Source organism: Protomyctophum bolini (genome assembly GCF_963924005.1).
Source record: "Protomyctophum bolini genome assembly, chromosome: 1".
NCBI lineage: Eukaryota > Metazoa > Chordata > Actinopteri > Myctophiformes > Myctophidae > Protomyctophum > Protomyctophum bolini.
In genome coordinates, this window is record NC_137862.1 from 26,669,235 (window position 1) to 26,686,428 (window position 17,194).

Consider the following 17,194-nt stretch of genomic DNA (forward strand, 5'->3'; position numbering starts at 1 on the left):
CAACCGGTACACAACAAAATAAATCATTCCTTACTATTTCAGTTGCATTATTGGCAAAACAAACAAACACATATTTAGTTTCATACTGATTTCTGAGAGTACATATAAAATTAATGAGCATAGCCAGAAGGAATGCAATATTTTTTCTACTCCTCGGAAACGACACGCGTAACCAGATTAGCTGCCATTTATTTATCTGCTGTACATTGCTAGTTTATGAGGATGAGGAAAAAACTCTCCATCAGGTAGATTCTATGCAGAGTCTCACAAACACCCTCACAGAGGAAATGCCTTCATTGTTTCTGCCCGAATGGGTAACATGGAAAAAAAATGCTGTTTTCGTTATAACCCATTAAAGGGACACTTCACCATTTTTGCAAAAACAATATATGTTGATGACGTTTAGAAGATTTAGATTTAGAGCACTTTCCTGGGGTTCTAATGTGTGTAATATCTAATATGTGGTTTTAGATATTTTAGATGTTGTCTCAATAAGACAGCTCTCCCCCTATCCACAAGGAGGAGCAGTTCACCAAAGCATTATGGGAATTGTAGTCCAGGAAGTAAGTGAGCCTAGTGTCCATGACATCAGAGACACTGGGCTCACTGCTAAACATCTAAAATATCTAAAACCACATATTACACACATAGAGACCCCCAGGAAAGTGTTCTAAATCTTCTAAACGTCATTAACATATATTTTTTGCAAAGTGTCCTTTTAAGACCCGAGGCCGATTCTACAGCATAACGCCTTCTAAGTTAGTAGTTCTCACACTTTTGAGATTTTCAAGAGCTTGTTGATTGATCTGCTATTTTTTTTCTTTTTTTTTTTTGAATGGCCCAACGTATGAAAATCTAAAATGACGCAAAATGCTTTTCAGGTTTCAATGTGTTAATGACAAAAATAGCTATCCATAAATCCATGTGAAACATCGACAACTTAAGCTTCTAAATAAAAAGAGAAAAATGGGATTTGTTTTACAACATTTAGTTTTTTCTTTTGTTTTGTTGCTCTGTCTGGTGCTAATGGTAACATTTATTTCTGTTTTGTTCCGTTCCTAAATGGGAATATAAAGAATGTTTCTCATTATCTTTGACAGGCTGTTCAAGATTTTATTTTGGTGTGAATTCCTTGGCCACAGTTACCCTCTCTCTCTCTCTCTCTCTCTCTCTATCTCTATCTCTATCTCTATCTCTATCTCTATCTCTATCTCTATCTCTATCTCTATCTCTATCTCTATCTCTATCTCTCTCTCTCTCTCTCTCTCTCTCTCTCTCTCTCTCTCTCTCTCTCTCTCTCTCTCTCTCTCTCTCTCTCTCTCTCTCTCTCGATATTTTCTTTATTTTGTTTTCTTGTTATTATGGTATATTATGTTCGGGGTTATATAGATGGGCGTTTTGGGGACGGGATTTATTTTTCTTTCTGTCTTTCACACCTCTTGCGATGAGTCATTGAGAAAATGTGCACTGAGATCCAAGCGAGATGTGAACACACACAGAGAGAGAGAACTCTGAATGGAATAGGTTTAATATTACTGTCTGATTTTAATGTCTGCTGTGTTTTATACAGTCACTTCAGTGATGTTTTATTATTTTCGTTCATAATTTTCTTTTTTTTTCTTTTCTTTTTTTCATTCTGCTCACTTTGAAACTTTTTACTAAAAAAAAAGAAATCGCAAAAAGTATTGTGCAAAGATGTAATTTCCTTTTTGAAGTACTTGAAATGCATTAATAAAAATAGACTTGATCAAAAGTGGCTGTTATATGCATTGGATTGCACAGAATGAGATGGTTTGGTCAACAGTTACACAAGATGCACACATTTCGACGGAAGAGAAGATGTCTCGAATGCTTATTTTATTTAACATCATTTTTATTCCACGATTTTTGCACCCCATTTTTTTCACCCAGTGTCAATTATCTAATGTAATCCTGGACGCTACACTTCCTCCGCCAACCTGGGGAGGGCAGCGGACTGACCTCATGCTTCCTTCTATGCATGAGGAATCCAAGCTGCTTCTTTTTACCTGACAGAGGCTGGCCAGGGGTAGGTAGTTTAGAGACCAGGATTACTGAATGTTTTTTTGTGAGGGTACCTACCCTAGGGGACACAGGGAGAACATGCAAACTCCACACAGAAAGGCCCTTTCGCCAGCCCCGCCTCGGGTATGGGCACTGATGATCACAATAATTGAAACTAAGGACTAGTGAAATATCTCTGAACTCATTTAACAGTGTCAGTTATCAAGGTCTCTTTTTTTATTTATTTTTACGCTAACGCCAACAAATATCTGATCTACAAGCTGTAGATCAGTTATTTTCGGCACACTGCACGACACCAATTATACAAGGATGGCTTTGCAATAGGATGCAGGATCAGCCACCTTCTCATGCTATTTCTTCACTCCTGAGGTTACCATCAGGGTTGTCCCGATCCCATCACGTGAATCGGAAATCGGGGGAAGATAACGTCATTTTCAAAACGATCGGAAATCGGATCTGGAGCAAAAAAAACAAAGCGTCATTGGGACATCGTTGTATCAATAGTATATCCATACAATGATACCAGACTGGATATTGCCTGTGATTTTGGATATTGTACTATTTGTCATATATGGTATAACTTGTGTTCTATAAAAAATATAAATATCGGATCTGGAAAAAAAACTCGGTGTCTGCAGATACTCAAAATCAAATGATCGGAATCGGATCGGGAGCCACATACCGTGATCGGGACATCCCTAGTTACCATAGTAACCTACTGTAGTAACATAGTAGGCAGTTCAAGGACAACCTATTCAAATCCACACCATGAGGCATGAAAAAAGATGTGTCACCAATTACTGTCCAGCATTCTGATGCTTTCTGTGAAATCTCCTTCTCAGTTTCAGCAAGGTTCTCCACCTGCGGTCCAGGGCCACACAGGGGGTCCTTGAGGGACATCTAAGGGGTCCAATGAACAGTGGTGAAAAGTAACTACCGTAAGTATATTTACTCAAGTAAATGTGCTTAACCCATTCAGGACGGGAACCCCTTTTGGTGTTTTGAACATTATGTTATAGCTATTGAAAATTGAAGTGAACATTTTTAACTCAAATCTTTGCTTCTGGGGGAGGTCCCTGGAACAACATATTGTCAGATGGTGGTCGGCGGCCAATTACATATAATAATTTTGGGGGTCCTCCTTGACATGAAAATGTTTGAGAACCACTGATATAAAAACATAGGTTTTTTAGAAAACTGTCAGGATTTAGAAGACATTTGTAGAATCGTTCTCATGGTCTAAATGTTTTTTTTTTTTACATTTTGTACATTTACATCTTTTAGTGAGGTACAATGACGACTGTTTAACAGTCAAGTCTGCCCAGTAGTCCCACGGCCCATTATCTCCACATCCTAGAATAGCCTGAAATTTATTTTAAAGGACAACTTTTGTTTTTTTCAACTAAGGTTCATGGTATAGGTTGTTATTAGAGAAAGAAAAATTAACACTTGTCTTTTACTTTCTCTAATAATTAACCTAAAACATGAACCTTGGTTGAAAAAAACTAAAGTTGTCCTTTAAGTTTAGGCTTAGTTATATCCGTCAGAACAATATTTGGTACTTTGGAAAACAATGGGCCATCTGACTAATGGCATGGCTTCTTTTTGGGTTGAATTGCGGGCTGTTGTGGGTGATGATGATGATGATGATGTAGGGCCTGTGTTGGGGGCTGAGTTGGACCCTGAGTTGGGGGGTTTGTTGGATGTTGAGTAGGGGTCTGTGCGGGGCCTTGAGTGGGGGTCTGTGCGGGCTGTTTTGGGTGATGGTGATGATGATGATTATGATGCTGATTCAGGGCCTGGGTTGTGGGCTGAGTTGGGGGATTTGTAGGACGTTGAGTTGGGGTCTGTGTGGGGCCTTGAGTTGGGCCCTGTTTTGACCGTTGAGTCAGAGCTTGTTTTGATCGTTGAGTTGTTTTCTTTGGCTTCTGCGGTCTCCTGAGTAGCTGCTTCTTGCTGTCTTTTCTGCCGTCTTCTTGACAGCGCACAAACACTTTCTCTTGCGATGCCTCGAGGTGCTGTCCTTCCTCTGTCATGGCACAAAAGCTTGTTCTGAAATAGAGAAATCATCATGTCAGTTAGTTTATGATCATGTTCTATGTATTGCAGCCTGAGTACTACCTGTCAGCAGGCTATAGTTATCGCCATGTATCATAGTTTTAAACAGGAGCCATTTTGTCCAGTAGATGGCGATAAAAGTCTTCCTTTGTTGTATAAGGCTTATCCTTTGGACAACAAGGAGTGTGTGATACTTTTATTAGTTTGTATATCATGATATATTAAAACACTGGTTTGCGATTTATATGAATACCTTGTAATAACTGGATCTAGACTAGAGAATGGAAACATCCTACACAATCATGTAATATTTTTATGTTGCAAATAATGTTCAGTACAGCAGCTGCTTGAGATTTTCAAATTTCTAGCTATGCTACAGAAAAGGCAGCTCTCTGTTTTCCTGCGCCGCCGTGCTCCCAGCTGAGTAGCACAAATGTAATAAAACAAAATTACAACTTGTTTTGTTGGACTTAGGAGGTTTCTGCCCAACAGAGACGTTGGTCGGAGCCAGTGTTGATTTTGACGACTAATACTATGACAAAAAATGTTCGACTACCTTTTTTCACTGACAACAACTAAATGAAAACTAAGCTATGATGACTAAAACTATAAGACTAAATATATTGACAATATATTAATATATTGAGGCACTAGTGGACACGACATCCAGCATTTGTAAAAGACACAAGTCATTTTACACTTCTTTGCGACGCGTTGTGAGCTTGTAGATCTGCTATTTTCAGCAAGTGTAAAATCTGTCGATTTAGTCGACTAAAATCAACTGTAGATTTAGTCGACTAAAATCGTAACTAACACTAAAACAATCCAGGTGACTAAAATGTGACAAAATGAAAACTATTCAAGAGACTATATGATGACTAAAACTAAAATCAAATTGTGTTGCTGACAAAAACAACACTCATGGTCGGAGGAGGCATTTAACCCAACCCACCTATCCTGCGTGTCGCCTGCCTTGACGCTGATCTTTCCCACGGTGAGCTGTGGCTTGGAGCGCGCCCCGCCCCATGGGATCATGGAGTGGACCCTGCTCAACACGCTCTTCCACATGGCCTGGCCCTCCCACTTGAACTTCAGCATCATCAGGTCCCCGATGTCCGTGTCCAGCGTGATCAGGAAGGTGTACGTCTTGTTACCCGAAATCTCCTCCATGCTGAATGTCGACAAGAAGACAGACACACCAGAGAATGAATGCGTGCACACACACACACACACACACACACACACACACACACACACACTCACACACAGTACAATTTGACCTCAGTGGTGTGAAAAGTACTCACATTTTTTGCTTAAATAAACGATCAATACCGTAATGATGTATACAAGTGCTTCGTTACAAGTAAAAGTCCGATGTTCAAAATGTACTTGAGTGAAAGTATAGCTTATGTACTTAAAGTACCAAAGGTAGAAAGCTCTCTTTATGCAGAATGTCTCGTTTCAAGTTTTCAAATGTATAATAAAAAATCTCTTGAAAATAGCAGATCTCCAAGCTCGTGAGCTTGTAGATCGGCTAATACACTGTAGTCTCTCAGTTCTAAAACGTTATGCAGTGTAACGATGCAGAACTGGCAAAACGGAAGGGCATTTTGAAAAGCCCCAAATTCAACCGGGGCTTATGAAGCATCTATGACTATAGCATCTATTAGCCAGTAACATGTTTTGTCGGAAGTTGCACCCTGGTCGAATGAACTGAAGTTGGAAAATCTAAAAGGCTAAAAGGGTTTTTGCCACTCTTTGGGGCTATAGGCACTCCCCCCAGCCATCCTGGGAGATACAACCTGACCTTTTTGTGAATTTGACAAGTTCTCTCTCTCTCTCTCTCTCTCTCTCTCTCTCTCTCTCTCTCTCTCTCTTGTGTGTCGTTCAATAACTAGGCCAGAAGCAGCACACGACAAAACGTGCACAGTATGAATGTTGCATTTTGAGGTTTAGCGTTGAGGCCGTTTTGTTTGGTTTGCTCTATTAGGACCTTTGGAGAGCTGTGAGAGGATATGCTCTATTAGGACCTTTGGAGAGCTGTGAGAGGATATGCTCTATTAGGACCTTTGGAGAGCTGTGAGAGGATATGCTCTATTAGGACCTTTGGAGAGCTGTGAGAGGATATGCTCTATTAGGACCTTTGGAGAGCTGTGAGAGGATATGCTCTATTAGGACCTTTGGAGAGCTGTGAGAGGATATGCTCCATTAGGACCTTTGGAGAGCTGTGAGAGGATATGCTCTATTAGGGCCTTTGGAGAGCTGTGAGAGGATATGCTCCATTAGGACCTTTGGAGAGCTGTGAGAGGATATGCTCTATTAGGGCCTTTGGAGAGCTGTGAGAGGATATGAAGAATTCAGAGGATAATAATGCGACTGGCAGGGAAGAGTATACGAGTCCTGTTCTGATGCACAACGTCCAAATCAATTATTGATCCCTTTTTTTCATCTCCTTTCCACCATGCAGCCACTATATAGATCTCCTTTCTTTCCAGCCGTGGGGAAAAGTACTCGCAAGGTACCGCAATGTAGAAGTACTTCGTTACAAGTAAATGTCGGCTGTTAAAAATGTACTCATTATGCATATTGTCTCATTTTACAAGTTCAAAATATATTGGAAATACTGCTATTTTTGAAAAATCGCGAAAATGTGCTTCAAATCTTTGGATATATATTATTACAGAGCGTACATTTTAACTCAAATCTTTGCTTCTGGGGAGGTCCCTGGAACAACATATGGGGGTCGGTGGCCAATTACATTTGATTTTTGGGGTCCTTGACATGAAATATTGAGCACCACTGTCACTGATATAGAAACGTGAGGTATTTCAGAAAACTGTCAGGATTTAGAAGACATCTAAATTGGTTATAAGTAAAAGTACCTCAAAATTGTACCAAAATAAATGTACTTTCCACCACTGTTTCTCTCCACGTGTCGGAGCTTTTTCTGAAGCATTTCTTTCTCACAGGAGTTGAGAGTATAAAGCTGTGAATATCACAGGAGTTGAGAGTATAAAGCTGTGAATATTGTATGAATGAATGGGCTCAGCACAAACTCTCCACGGGAACAACAACAACAAATGCTGCATTCTTATGTAATTCCTGTGTTACAGTGCAATGTTGTATCGTTGCTCTCAGGCATACATCTCGTATCTTTCATTTTTCATAAATTAACGCCCTATCATACTACAGCCTCACACGACAGCATCAACAGTATAGCAGATCTACTTCGTGCCGAGTTTCAAGTTTATATTCAAGCGTAGGATCTACTACTTTTGCTATTTTTTAAGTGGCCTATATGCACAGCTTTGTGTCTGTCTGTGTGTCTGTCTATCTGTCTGTCTGTGTGTCTGTGTGTCCGTCCGTCCGAGCACGGAGTGTGCTCAGCTGATTGGCTGAGCACATAATGTGATGATCATTGATGCCGCTTTTAAATCTGTTTTGGACATCGCTCTAAGATAATAATGGATAGTTGTGTGGTGGTGATGTCCTAAACAGTGTTGATTTCGTCGACTAAAACTAAGATATAAATGTTCGTCGACTACGACTGACGAAAACTAAATGAAAACTAAGGTATGATGACTATAAAACTAAGACTAAATATACTGACAATTTCATCAAGAAGTAATAACTAGACTAAAATGTTAGGAAGGGACTAGTGGACAAGAGATCCAGTAATTTTACACTTGGTTGCATGCTTGAAAATAGCAAATCTAGTGTAAAAACAGTCATTACGACTGTTTTTTAGTCGACTAAAATCTTTAGTCAACTAAAACTAGACTAACACAAAAACATTCCAGGTGACAAAAATTTGACTGAAACTAAATGAAAACTATTTTAAGAGACTATATATGACTAAAATCAAAATGTGCCGCCAAAAACAACACTGTTGCTAAACTCACAATGTGATGGGGAGGTCCTGGCTGTCCTCCGTGGTCCCAGTGAGAGAGATGGTTAGTGAAGGGTGCACCACTTGGATGGGGTTTACAAACTGGATCCTGAACTGGTAGTGGTACACTGTGTTGCACACAAGGACACAAGAGAAGACCTTTTACTACAGTCAGTGCTACATCAATAGAATCTCTCTGAGATTTCATCTGCCTAATGTAAAGTAAGTAGCCTTGCCGAGCCATGAGGCCCATAGGGCCTATCTCTGTTTCTGTCGCGTGAGGCAGCTTGTTGTACAAGTGCACCCCCTGGACATGACGCTAGTATGTCGCAGGGACCCCCAATCCAACCCTTGATGCTGAGTGCCAAGCAGGGAGGCACTGAGTCTTTCACCTCCCAGTCCCAGGGCGGGCACTTTAACCACAAGGCCACTAGCTGGTGCCTAATGTATAGACACTTTTACATTTCATATTGTCCAAACTAAGACTAAAACTAGGTTTTCTGTATAGAAATAAATTCTGTTTTCCACTTTCCTCTCGGTCCTGGACTACGGGGACATTATTTATAGGTCTGCTGCTACTTCACTTTTAAAGCGGCTAGACACTGTCTACCACTCTGCCTTGCGGTGGACTACTAGTGATAGTTATGGTACTCACCACTGTGCACTTTATGAGAACTCAGGTTTATTCTCTCTGACTGAGAGAGTAATGGCGACACTAGTGTTGACTCCCATTGTAACAATGGAATGCGGAAGTGCTCATTCTAACTCAATGGGATAGTTCCGCAAAGCACCCCACTTTGCGGCGAGATCAAAGCATGTCGCCTACTAGATTACTCTGGTCCCAACTAGCCCCAGTAGTGATTATAAACCGGGTTAGCACCTGGCAAAAATAATCAAGATATCTACACATAAACAGGTGTGTGTGCGGTTGGTATGCGGTCAGGTATGGGCCTGGCTCAGGGAAGAGGACGCCCCTGCCATGCATAGTCCACCATGGGCACCGTTGGACGGGTGCATGTGTTTGGTCCCATGTACTAACAGTCCAGTCCGACAGCCATTAGTCCGACACCCTAGCCCCAAAAAAACCCAAACCCTAAACTTAACCTCACAGGAAGCCACGGGTTAGTTTTAACCTGCCACAGGTTAGTTTTAACGTTTGTAGGGCATCCGGGAGCGCGTCTTGAGCTATGGACTGTGTTTTTAACGTACGTTTGTAGGGCATCTGGGAGCGCGTCTTGAGCTATGGACTGTGTTTTTAACGTACGTTTGTAGGGCATCCGGGAGCGCGTCTTGAGCTATGGACTGTGTTTTTAACATACGTTTGTAGGGCATCCGGTAGCGCGTCATGAGCTATGGACTGTGTTTTTAACGTACGTTTGTAGGGCATCCGGTAGCGCGTCATGAGCTATGGACTGTGTTTTTAACATACGTTTGTAGGGCATCTAGGAGCACGTCTTGAACTATGGACTGTGTTTTTAACGTACGTTTGTAGGGCATCTGGGAGCGCGTCTTGAGGCATGGACTGTGTTTTTAACGTACGTTTGTAGGGCATCTGGGAGCGCGTCTTGAGCTATGGACTGTGTTTTTAACGTACGTTTGTAGGGCATCTAGGAGCACGTCTTGAACTATGGACTGTGTTTTTAACGTACGTTTGTAGGGCATCTGGGAGCGCGTCTTGAGGCATGGACTGTGTTTTTAACGTACGTTTGTAGGGCATCCGGTAGCGCGTCATGAGCTATGGACTGTGTTTTTAACGTACGTTTGTAGGGCATCCGGGAGCGAGTCTTGAACTATGGACTGTGTTTTTAACGTACGTTTGTAGGGCATCTGGGAGCGCGTCTTGAGGCATGGACTGTGTTTTTAACGTACGTTTGTAGGGCATCCGGGAGCGAGTCTTGAACTATGGACTGTGTTTTTAACGTACGTTTGTAGGGCATCTGGGAGCGCGTCTTGAGGCATGGACTGTGTTTTTAACGTACGTTTGTAGGGCATCTGGGAGCACGTCTTGAACTATGGACTGTGTTTTTAACGTACGTTTGTAGGGCATCCGGGAGCGAGTCTTGAGGTAGAGCCTCTTGCTGGCCCCAGCGTGTCGGCTGCGGACCACCTTGATGTCGTAGCCCAGCGTGTTGCAGCGGTTCTTCCGACAGTCCAGACAGCTGCCTCTCTCGAAGGCCTTGTTGCTGCTGCACTTGTAGGCCGTGCTCTGCTTGTCCTTGTTCAGCAGGGAGTCGATGAACAGGTGCACCGACCTCTCGTGAGCACACTTCACCGTCTGTTCAAAACCTAGAGAGAGATGAGAAAACCAGCAAGAAACAGAACTGGAGATTAACAATTATGGAGTCACGTAATGTTACTGCAGATGATTGTCAAAATGCTCTCCTAAGTTTTTCAGCCCAAAAGGGGACCCCTTCGCTGAGAGAGAGATGAAGCAGGGACTCCCCAATACATATTGTATAAAATGATGTTGCATAATTAAACTTTGTTGTAGATTTCATAGATAGCTTCATACAATTGTTTGTCAGCACTATCATCAGTGTATGTTGGATTCATGTTAATGTGTATTTTCAGACATTTGCTGAAAATGGCCAATCAACAAGCTCACAACGCCTCAAGTGTTGTGAGCTTGTAGATCGGCTAATTGTTGGCTAAAGTTCCCCTCAGAATAGGGATGCTGGGGTTCATGTTCATTTATGGTTTAAAAAAACGACCCTAACATACAAAGATTTGGTGGAAGTGCTGGAACCCTAAAATAACTCTTGAGGAACGGAACCACTGGCGTAGAGACTACTAGTACACTGATCATGCTGTGGGGTTTTATTTCTTTAGACATATTATTGGTGGATTGACCCTTGTAATAAAGCGTGTTATTATGATGTGTGATGGACGGTGGAGACTGGAGGAGTCTGGAGGGATCCTCTGTGCCTGCAGGCAGAGTCTAGGAGTCTGGAGGGATCCTCTGTGCCTGCAGGCAGAGTCTAGGAGTCTGGAGGGATCCTCTGTGCCTGCAGGCAGAGTCTAGGAGTCTGGAGGGATCCTCTGTGCCTGCAGGCAGAGTCTAGGAGTCTGGAGGGATCCTCTGTGCCTGCAGGCAGAGTCTTTGATGGACGGCCACGCTCTCTCTCTCTCTCTTCATTCATTAATTCGCACACCGTGACAGATGCTCTCATCTGCTTCAGCGCAGATGTTTTTTTTTTAAATGAGAAGCAGCGCTTTAGATTACCGAGGTATACTTATCTTTAAGACTTTGGGGAATTGAATTATAGCCGATGATGATGATGCCTCCACCTTCTTGTCGGCCGGGTTCATTATTGTAAATAATAATCTGTTCTTAAAGCGTGCATTAAAGTGACGTGATCTTGTTAAAAGAAAATTGTGTTTAGACTATCTATCAATCTAACAGAAAATACATCACCCCACAAGGATCATTTACCTTCATCGGCTCCGCTAATTTTAGTTTTCGTTTCATAACTTCCAATTGACTTGTTTGAATATCTTGTGTCTGACATTGAGACAGTCGGTGTATATCTCTGCTGTTTGGAAGAAACCACCTAACTCCAAAGAAAATAATCATATTTCAGGAAAAGAAGAAAACCATATATTTTGAAAACAAAGCAATACTGCCTCATCAAAGTTGGTGTTGTGACTTTATATATTGTCAATGACTTGCATGAGAGGGAGAGAGGTGGTGGAGTTAGTTGCTTCATCAGACAATTTTAGTTAAGAGGTTTTTTCCAAACGCGCTTTTTATCTACTTTGCATTGGTTCAATTATGTTTCTTAAACCAACACACAGACATAAAGAGTGTTCAATAGCACTGATTCATGCACAAAAAACCCCCCCCTCAAATCTCAAAAATGGAGTTAGGTGGTTTTCCCTCTCGCGACAGCAACGATATATTCTAACCTGTGTTTCTGACCATACCCAGGAGGCCATACTCGCTGATGTGGTCGTACAGGTTGATGCGGAGGTCGCAGCCCGGCTGGAACTCTCCTCCGTTGGGGTAGAAGTCGTAGTGGCCCACGGGCTGCTTGATGCCCACGCTCAGGCCCATGCTCTCCTGGGTGAACGTGTGGATGGCGTCCACAAAGTGGGCGTCGTCCGGGGACAGCCTGTCCGCGGAGGACATGCCCTCGAACAGAGGCCCCGCTGGGTCCAAACCTGGGAACATAATATATTATAATATAAGAACAGAGGCCCCGCTGGGTCCAAACCTGGGAACATAATATATTATATAGAATATAAGAACAGAGGCCCCGCTGGGTCCAAACCTGGGAACATAATATATTATATAGAATATAAGAACAGAGGCCCCGCTGGGTCCAAACCTGGGAACATAATATATTATATAGAATATAAGAACAGAGGCCCCGCTGGGTCCAAACCTGGGAACATAATGTATTATAATATAAGAACAGAGGCCCCGCCGGGTCCAAACCTGGGAACATAATGTATTATAATATAAGAACAGAGGCCCCGCTGGGTCCAAACCTGGGAACATAATGTATTATAATATAAGAACAGAGGCCCCGCTGGGTCCAAACCTGGGAACATAATATATTATATATAATATAAGAACAGAGGCCCCGCTGGGTCCAAACCTGGGAACATAATATATTATAATATAAGAACAGAGGCCCCACTGGGTCCAAACCTGGGAACATAATATATTATAATATAAGAACAGAGGCCCCGCTGGGTCCAAACCTGGGAACATAATATATTATAATATAAGAACAGAGGCCCCACTGGGTCCAAACCTGGGAACATAATATATTATAATATAAGAACAGAGGCCCCGCCGGGTCCAAACCTGGGAACATAATATATTATAATATAAGAACAGAGACCCCGCTGGGTCCAAACCTGGGAACATAATATATTATAATATAAGAACAGAGGCCCCGCTGGGTCCAAACCTGGGAACATAATATATTATATAGAATATAAGAACAGAGACCCCGCTGGGTCCAAACCTGGGAACATAATATATTATAATATAAGAACAGAGACCCCGCTGGGTCCAAACCTGGGAACATAATGTATTATAATATAAGAACAGAGGCCCCGCTGGGTCCAAACCTGGGAACATAATGTATTATAATATAAGAACAGAGACCCCGCTGGGTCCAAACCTGGGAACATAATATATTATAATATAAGAACAGAGGCCCCGCCGGGTCCAAACCTGGGAACATAATATATTATAATATAAGAACAGAGGCCCCGCCGGGTCCAAACCTGGGAACATAATATATTATAATATAAGAACAGAGACCCCGCTGGGTCCAAACCTGGGAACATAATATATTATAATATAAGAACAGAGGCCCCGCTGGGTCCAAACCTGGGAACATAATATATTATATAGAATATAAGAACAGAGACCCCGCTGGGTCCAAACCTGGGAACATAATATATTATAATATAAGAACAGAGGCCCCGCTGGGTCCAAACCTGGGAACATAATATATTATAATATAAGAACAGAGGCCCCACTGGGTCCAAACCTGGGAACATAATATATTATAATATAAGAACAGAGACCCCGCTGGGTCCAAACCTGGGAACATAATATATTATAATATAAGAACAGAGGCCCCGCTGGGTCCAAACCTGGGAACATAATATATTATAATATAAGAACAGAGGCCCCACTGGGTCCAAACCTGGGAACATAATATATTATAATATAAGAACAGAGACCCCGCTGGGTCCAAACCTGGGAACATAATATATTATAATATAAGAACAGAGACCCCGCTGGGTCCAAACCTGGGAACATAATATATTATAATATAAGAACAGAGGCCCCGCCGGGTCCAAACCTGGGAACATAATATATTATAATATAAGAACAGAGGCCCCACTGGGTCCAAACCTGGGAACATAATATATTATAATATAAGAACAGAGGCCCCGCTGGGTCCAAACCTGGGAACATAATATATTATAATATAAGAACAGAGGCCCCACTGGGTCCAAACCTGGGAACATAATATATTATAATATAAGAACAGAGACCCCGCTGGGTCCAAACCTGGGAACATAATATATTATAATATAAGAACAGAGACCCCGCTGGGTCCAAACCTGGGAACATAATATATTATAATATAAGAACAGAGGCCCCGCCGGGTCCAAACCTGGGAACATAATATATTATAATATAAGAACAGAGGCCCCACTGGGTCCAAACCTGGGAACATAATATATTATAATATAAGAACAGAGGCCCCGCTGGGTCCAAACCTGGGAACATAATATATTATAATATAAGAACAGAGACCCCGCCGGGTCCAAACCTGGGAACATAATATATTATAATATAAGAACAGAGGCCCCGCCGGGTCCAAACCTGGGGAGATTATATATTATATAGAAGACTAATGATTCTTTACTCAGGCTGAGAGCATCCTCACCAGTAATGATTCTTTTCTCAGGCTGAGAGCATCCTCACCAGTAATGATTCTTTTCTCAGGTTGAGAGCATCCTCACCAGTAATGATTCTTTTCTCAGGTTGAGAGCATCCTCACCAGTAATGATTCTCTACTCAGGCTGAGAGCATCCTCACCAGTAATGATTCTCTACTCAGGCTGAGAGCATCCTCACCAGTAATGCGTCCGATCTTCCGCGAGCCTCCCATATGACTTCCAGCAAATCCAGATATGTGAGCTCCAAGGCTGTAGCCGATTAGATGAACCTTTTTAGCTGGGAACTGGTACAGCTCCTGTGAGGAGCATACAATACAGGAGACATCTATAGCTGGGAACTCGTAGAGCTCCTGTGAGGAGCATACAATATACAGTAGGACACATCTTTACTTTATTGTTTATTAGGATCCCCGTTAGCTTCTGCTACAAAAGCTATAGCTAATCTTCCTGGGGTCCGACACAGAGACACATTTTAACATCTCACAGACCTCGATGGTTCTTAGGAAGTGGGCGATGTCCTGTCCGACGGTGCGGGTGTTCTTGGCGGCCACGGGGTAGTGGTGATGGGCCAGCGTGAGCCAGTCGTTGATGACCACGTTCACGTCCCCCAGGGACGTCTTCAGGGCGGTGGCCAGTCGCAACACCCAGCTCTCCATCACGCCGTTCAACTTAGAGACCACAAGAAAAGATTATTATAGGATTTATTCCCTTTTCTTATGTTGCATTCACACCAGTGTTGTTCCGTCGACTAAAACTAACTAAATGTTCGTCGACTACCTTTTTTCACTGACATGGAAACTAAATGAAAACTAAGCTATGGTGACTACAACTAAGACTAAATATACTGACAATTTCGTCAACAAATAAATCAAACAATCAAACATGGGGCTTTTTTTTTTACAAAATGTTATAGCGATTGTGACTTTTGTCTTTGTGTTATAGTCACAAAAGATCACAGGATCTACTGAATGTGAAGGTAGCCTGCTAGGGGGGTAGCCACACTGTGTGTAATAGGCTCAATATGTCAGTTTGACACATTCAGTAGATCCTGTGATCTTTTGTGGCCAGATGTAATTTCTTGGGGTCTAGTAGTAAATAATTAAAAAATAAATCACTATAAAATCCCTAAAACGAAAGAAAGCAGCAAATGAAAAAGAATAACACTCATCTTTTACTTTCTCTAATAACAACCTAAACTTAACATTCAGTAAGTGGGCCTAAAATAATAACATTTATAATGGTGTGAAAACAGAAAATCTAAGTCTTTTCCATTAGTCCGTGTCGTGTGTACAGACGGACATGTTGGTGAGCCCAGGCTGTGTGTACAGACGGACATGTTGGTGAGCCCAGGCTGTGTGTACGGACGGACATGTTGGTGAGCCCAGGCTGTGAATGATATGGTCCATGTACAGTACAGTACACGTGCTATAATGTGCCAGTCGTTGAAGCCGAGTCGGGCGGTTCTTACCGACCACCCGTGGGTGATGATGACCAGGGGGTTGCTGCTGTTGAAGCCGCAGGAGGCCAGAGTTGTGGGCCTTCTGAAGGCCTCCAGCTCGCAGGTGTCCTTCAAAAGATCTCCTTCCGAATACAGTCTGAAGAAGGAGTTGGCTACGTAATCCTCCCTGTGCTCCGTGTCCGCTATATACGATGTACAAACAGAAGGAGATTATACCAGTTCAGCCATTATTCAGGTGAAAGGGTGTATTTACTTTGAGCCTGGTGAATTATTAAAGCTACAAAAAGGTGTTTTTATTGCATTCTGAGTTGAAAACATAAGCTAGGCCTACCTCTTTGTCACAGTGTAAATAATGAAATTAAATTAAATTGATTTGAAGTCTCTTCCAACTCCACTTGTCAACATATTACCTCATGGACGTGGACATGCACGTGGATTGTCACAACAACTTGAAAGCTACAGTTGGGAACTTATTGTAGTTAATTCATAAATAAATAAACCAATCTGTATGGTATGTTGTTAATACAATTTTAGCACATACAGTAGTCATTCCAAACGCTTATATGTTTTAGACAAGTCATAAACCAATACTAATAAAGCCAATATGTATTAAACAACGCACAGTGTAATGATGATACAATGCAGGCTTTCAATAGGCCTACATGTTGTTTATATTCAGAATGACTAAATTCACATACATACTGTATGTCAAGCATAAGTTATGATGGGTTAGCCTTCAATATCCACATATTTCTAAACTCCACAATTTCTAAAGTTCGCCAAAGCTAGCCTGTGAATGTATTTTGCCCACTTCCCCCTTAATTAGCTTTTTGTGCTTCTTTTTAATGTAACAAATGGCTCACCTGTGACATTCTCCTTGATTTTCCTGGCCTGACCTAGGTGAGAAGTGAGCAGCAGGCAACACAGCAGCGGGGTTTGGATCAGAGCCATCATGGTGTGAGTCTTGCAACAGCACTAATCCTTTGAACCATTCAAACACCTCTCAGAAGTTCAGCACAGGAGGGCCAAGAAGCTGCTAAAAAGAGGCAGATCTACACCACAGGTTGGTGGACGCCCTTTGTCTGCAAATGTGGGACGTATTTAGAGATGTTTTTAGATGGTCTTCTGAATGCTCCCGGTGGGTCTCAGACAGGGAATGAGCTCTATATGTTATACTGTACTTTACAGAGCAAAAAGGGGCAGGACCAGGGCTGGACATTATTCAGGGGTATGCTTGCTCCACTTCCTGATTGGTTGTGGTCCTCTTCTGCTGTACAGTTTGAACAGATTGTGAAAGTTTGTGCACGGTCA

General features: G+C 42.1%; 1 protein-coding gene across 1 annotated transcript; it reads right to left on the reverse strand.

Moving 5' to 3' along the window:
- Positions 1-209: 209 nt before the first annotated feature.
- On the reverse strand, positions 210-16,834 carry lipca (lipase, hepatic a; the record flags this gene model as incomplete). The annotated part of the gene is made up of 10 exons (XM_080770054.1): positions 210-252; positions 3,925-4,095; positions 5,054-5,272; positions 8,004-8,118; positions 10,025-10,276; positions 11,915-12,151; positions 14,603-14,720; positions 14,913-15,092; positions 15,893-16,065; positions 16,747-16,834. The coding sequence occupies 10 exons, from the start codon at positions 16,832-16,834 to the stop codon at positions 210-212; spliced, it is 1,596 nt and encodes a 531-aa protein (XP_080626180.1).
- Positions 16,835-17,194: the final 360 nt, after the last annotated feature.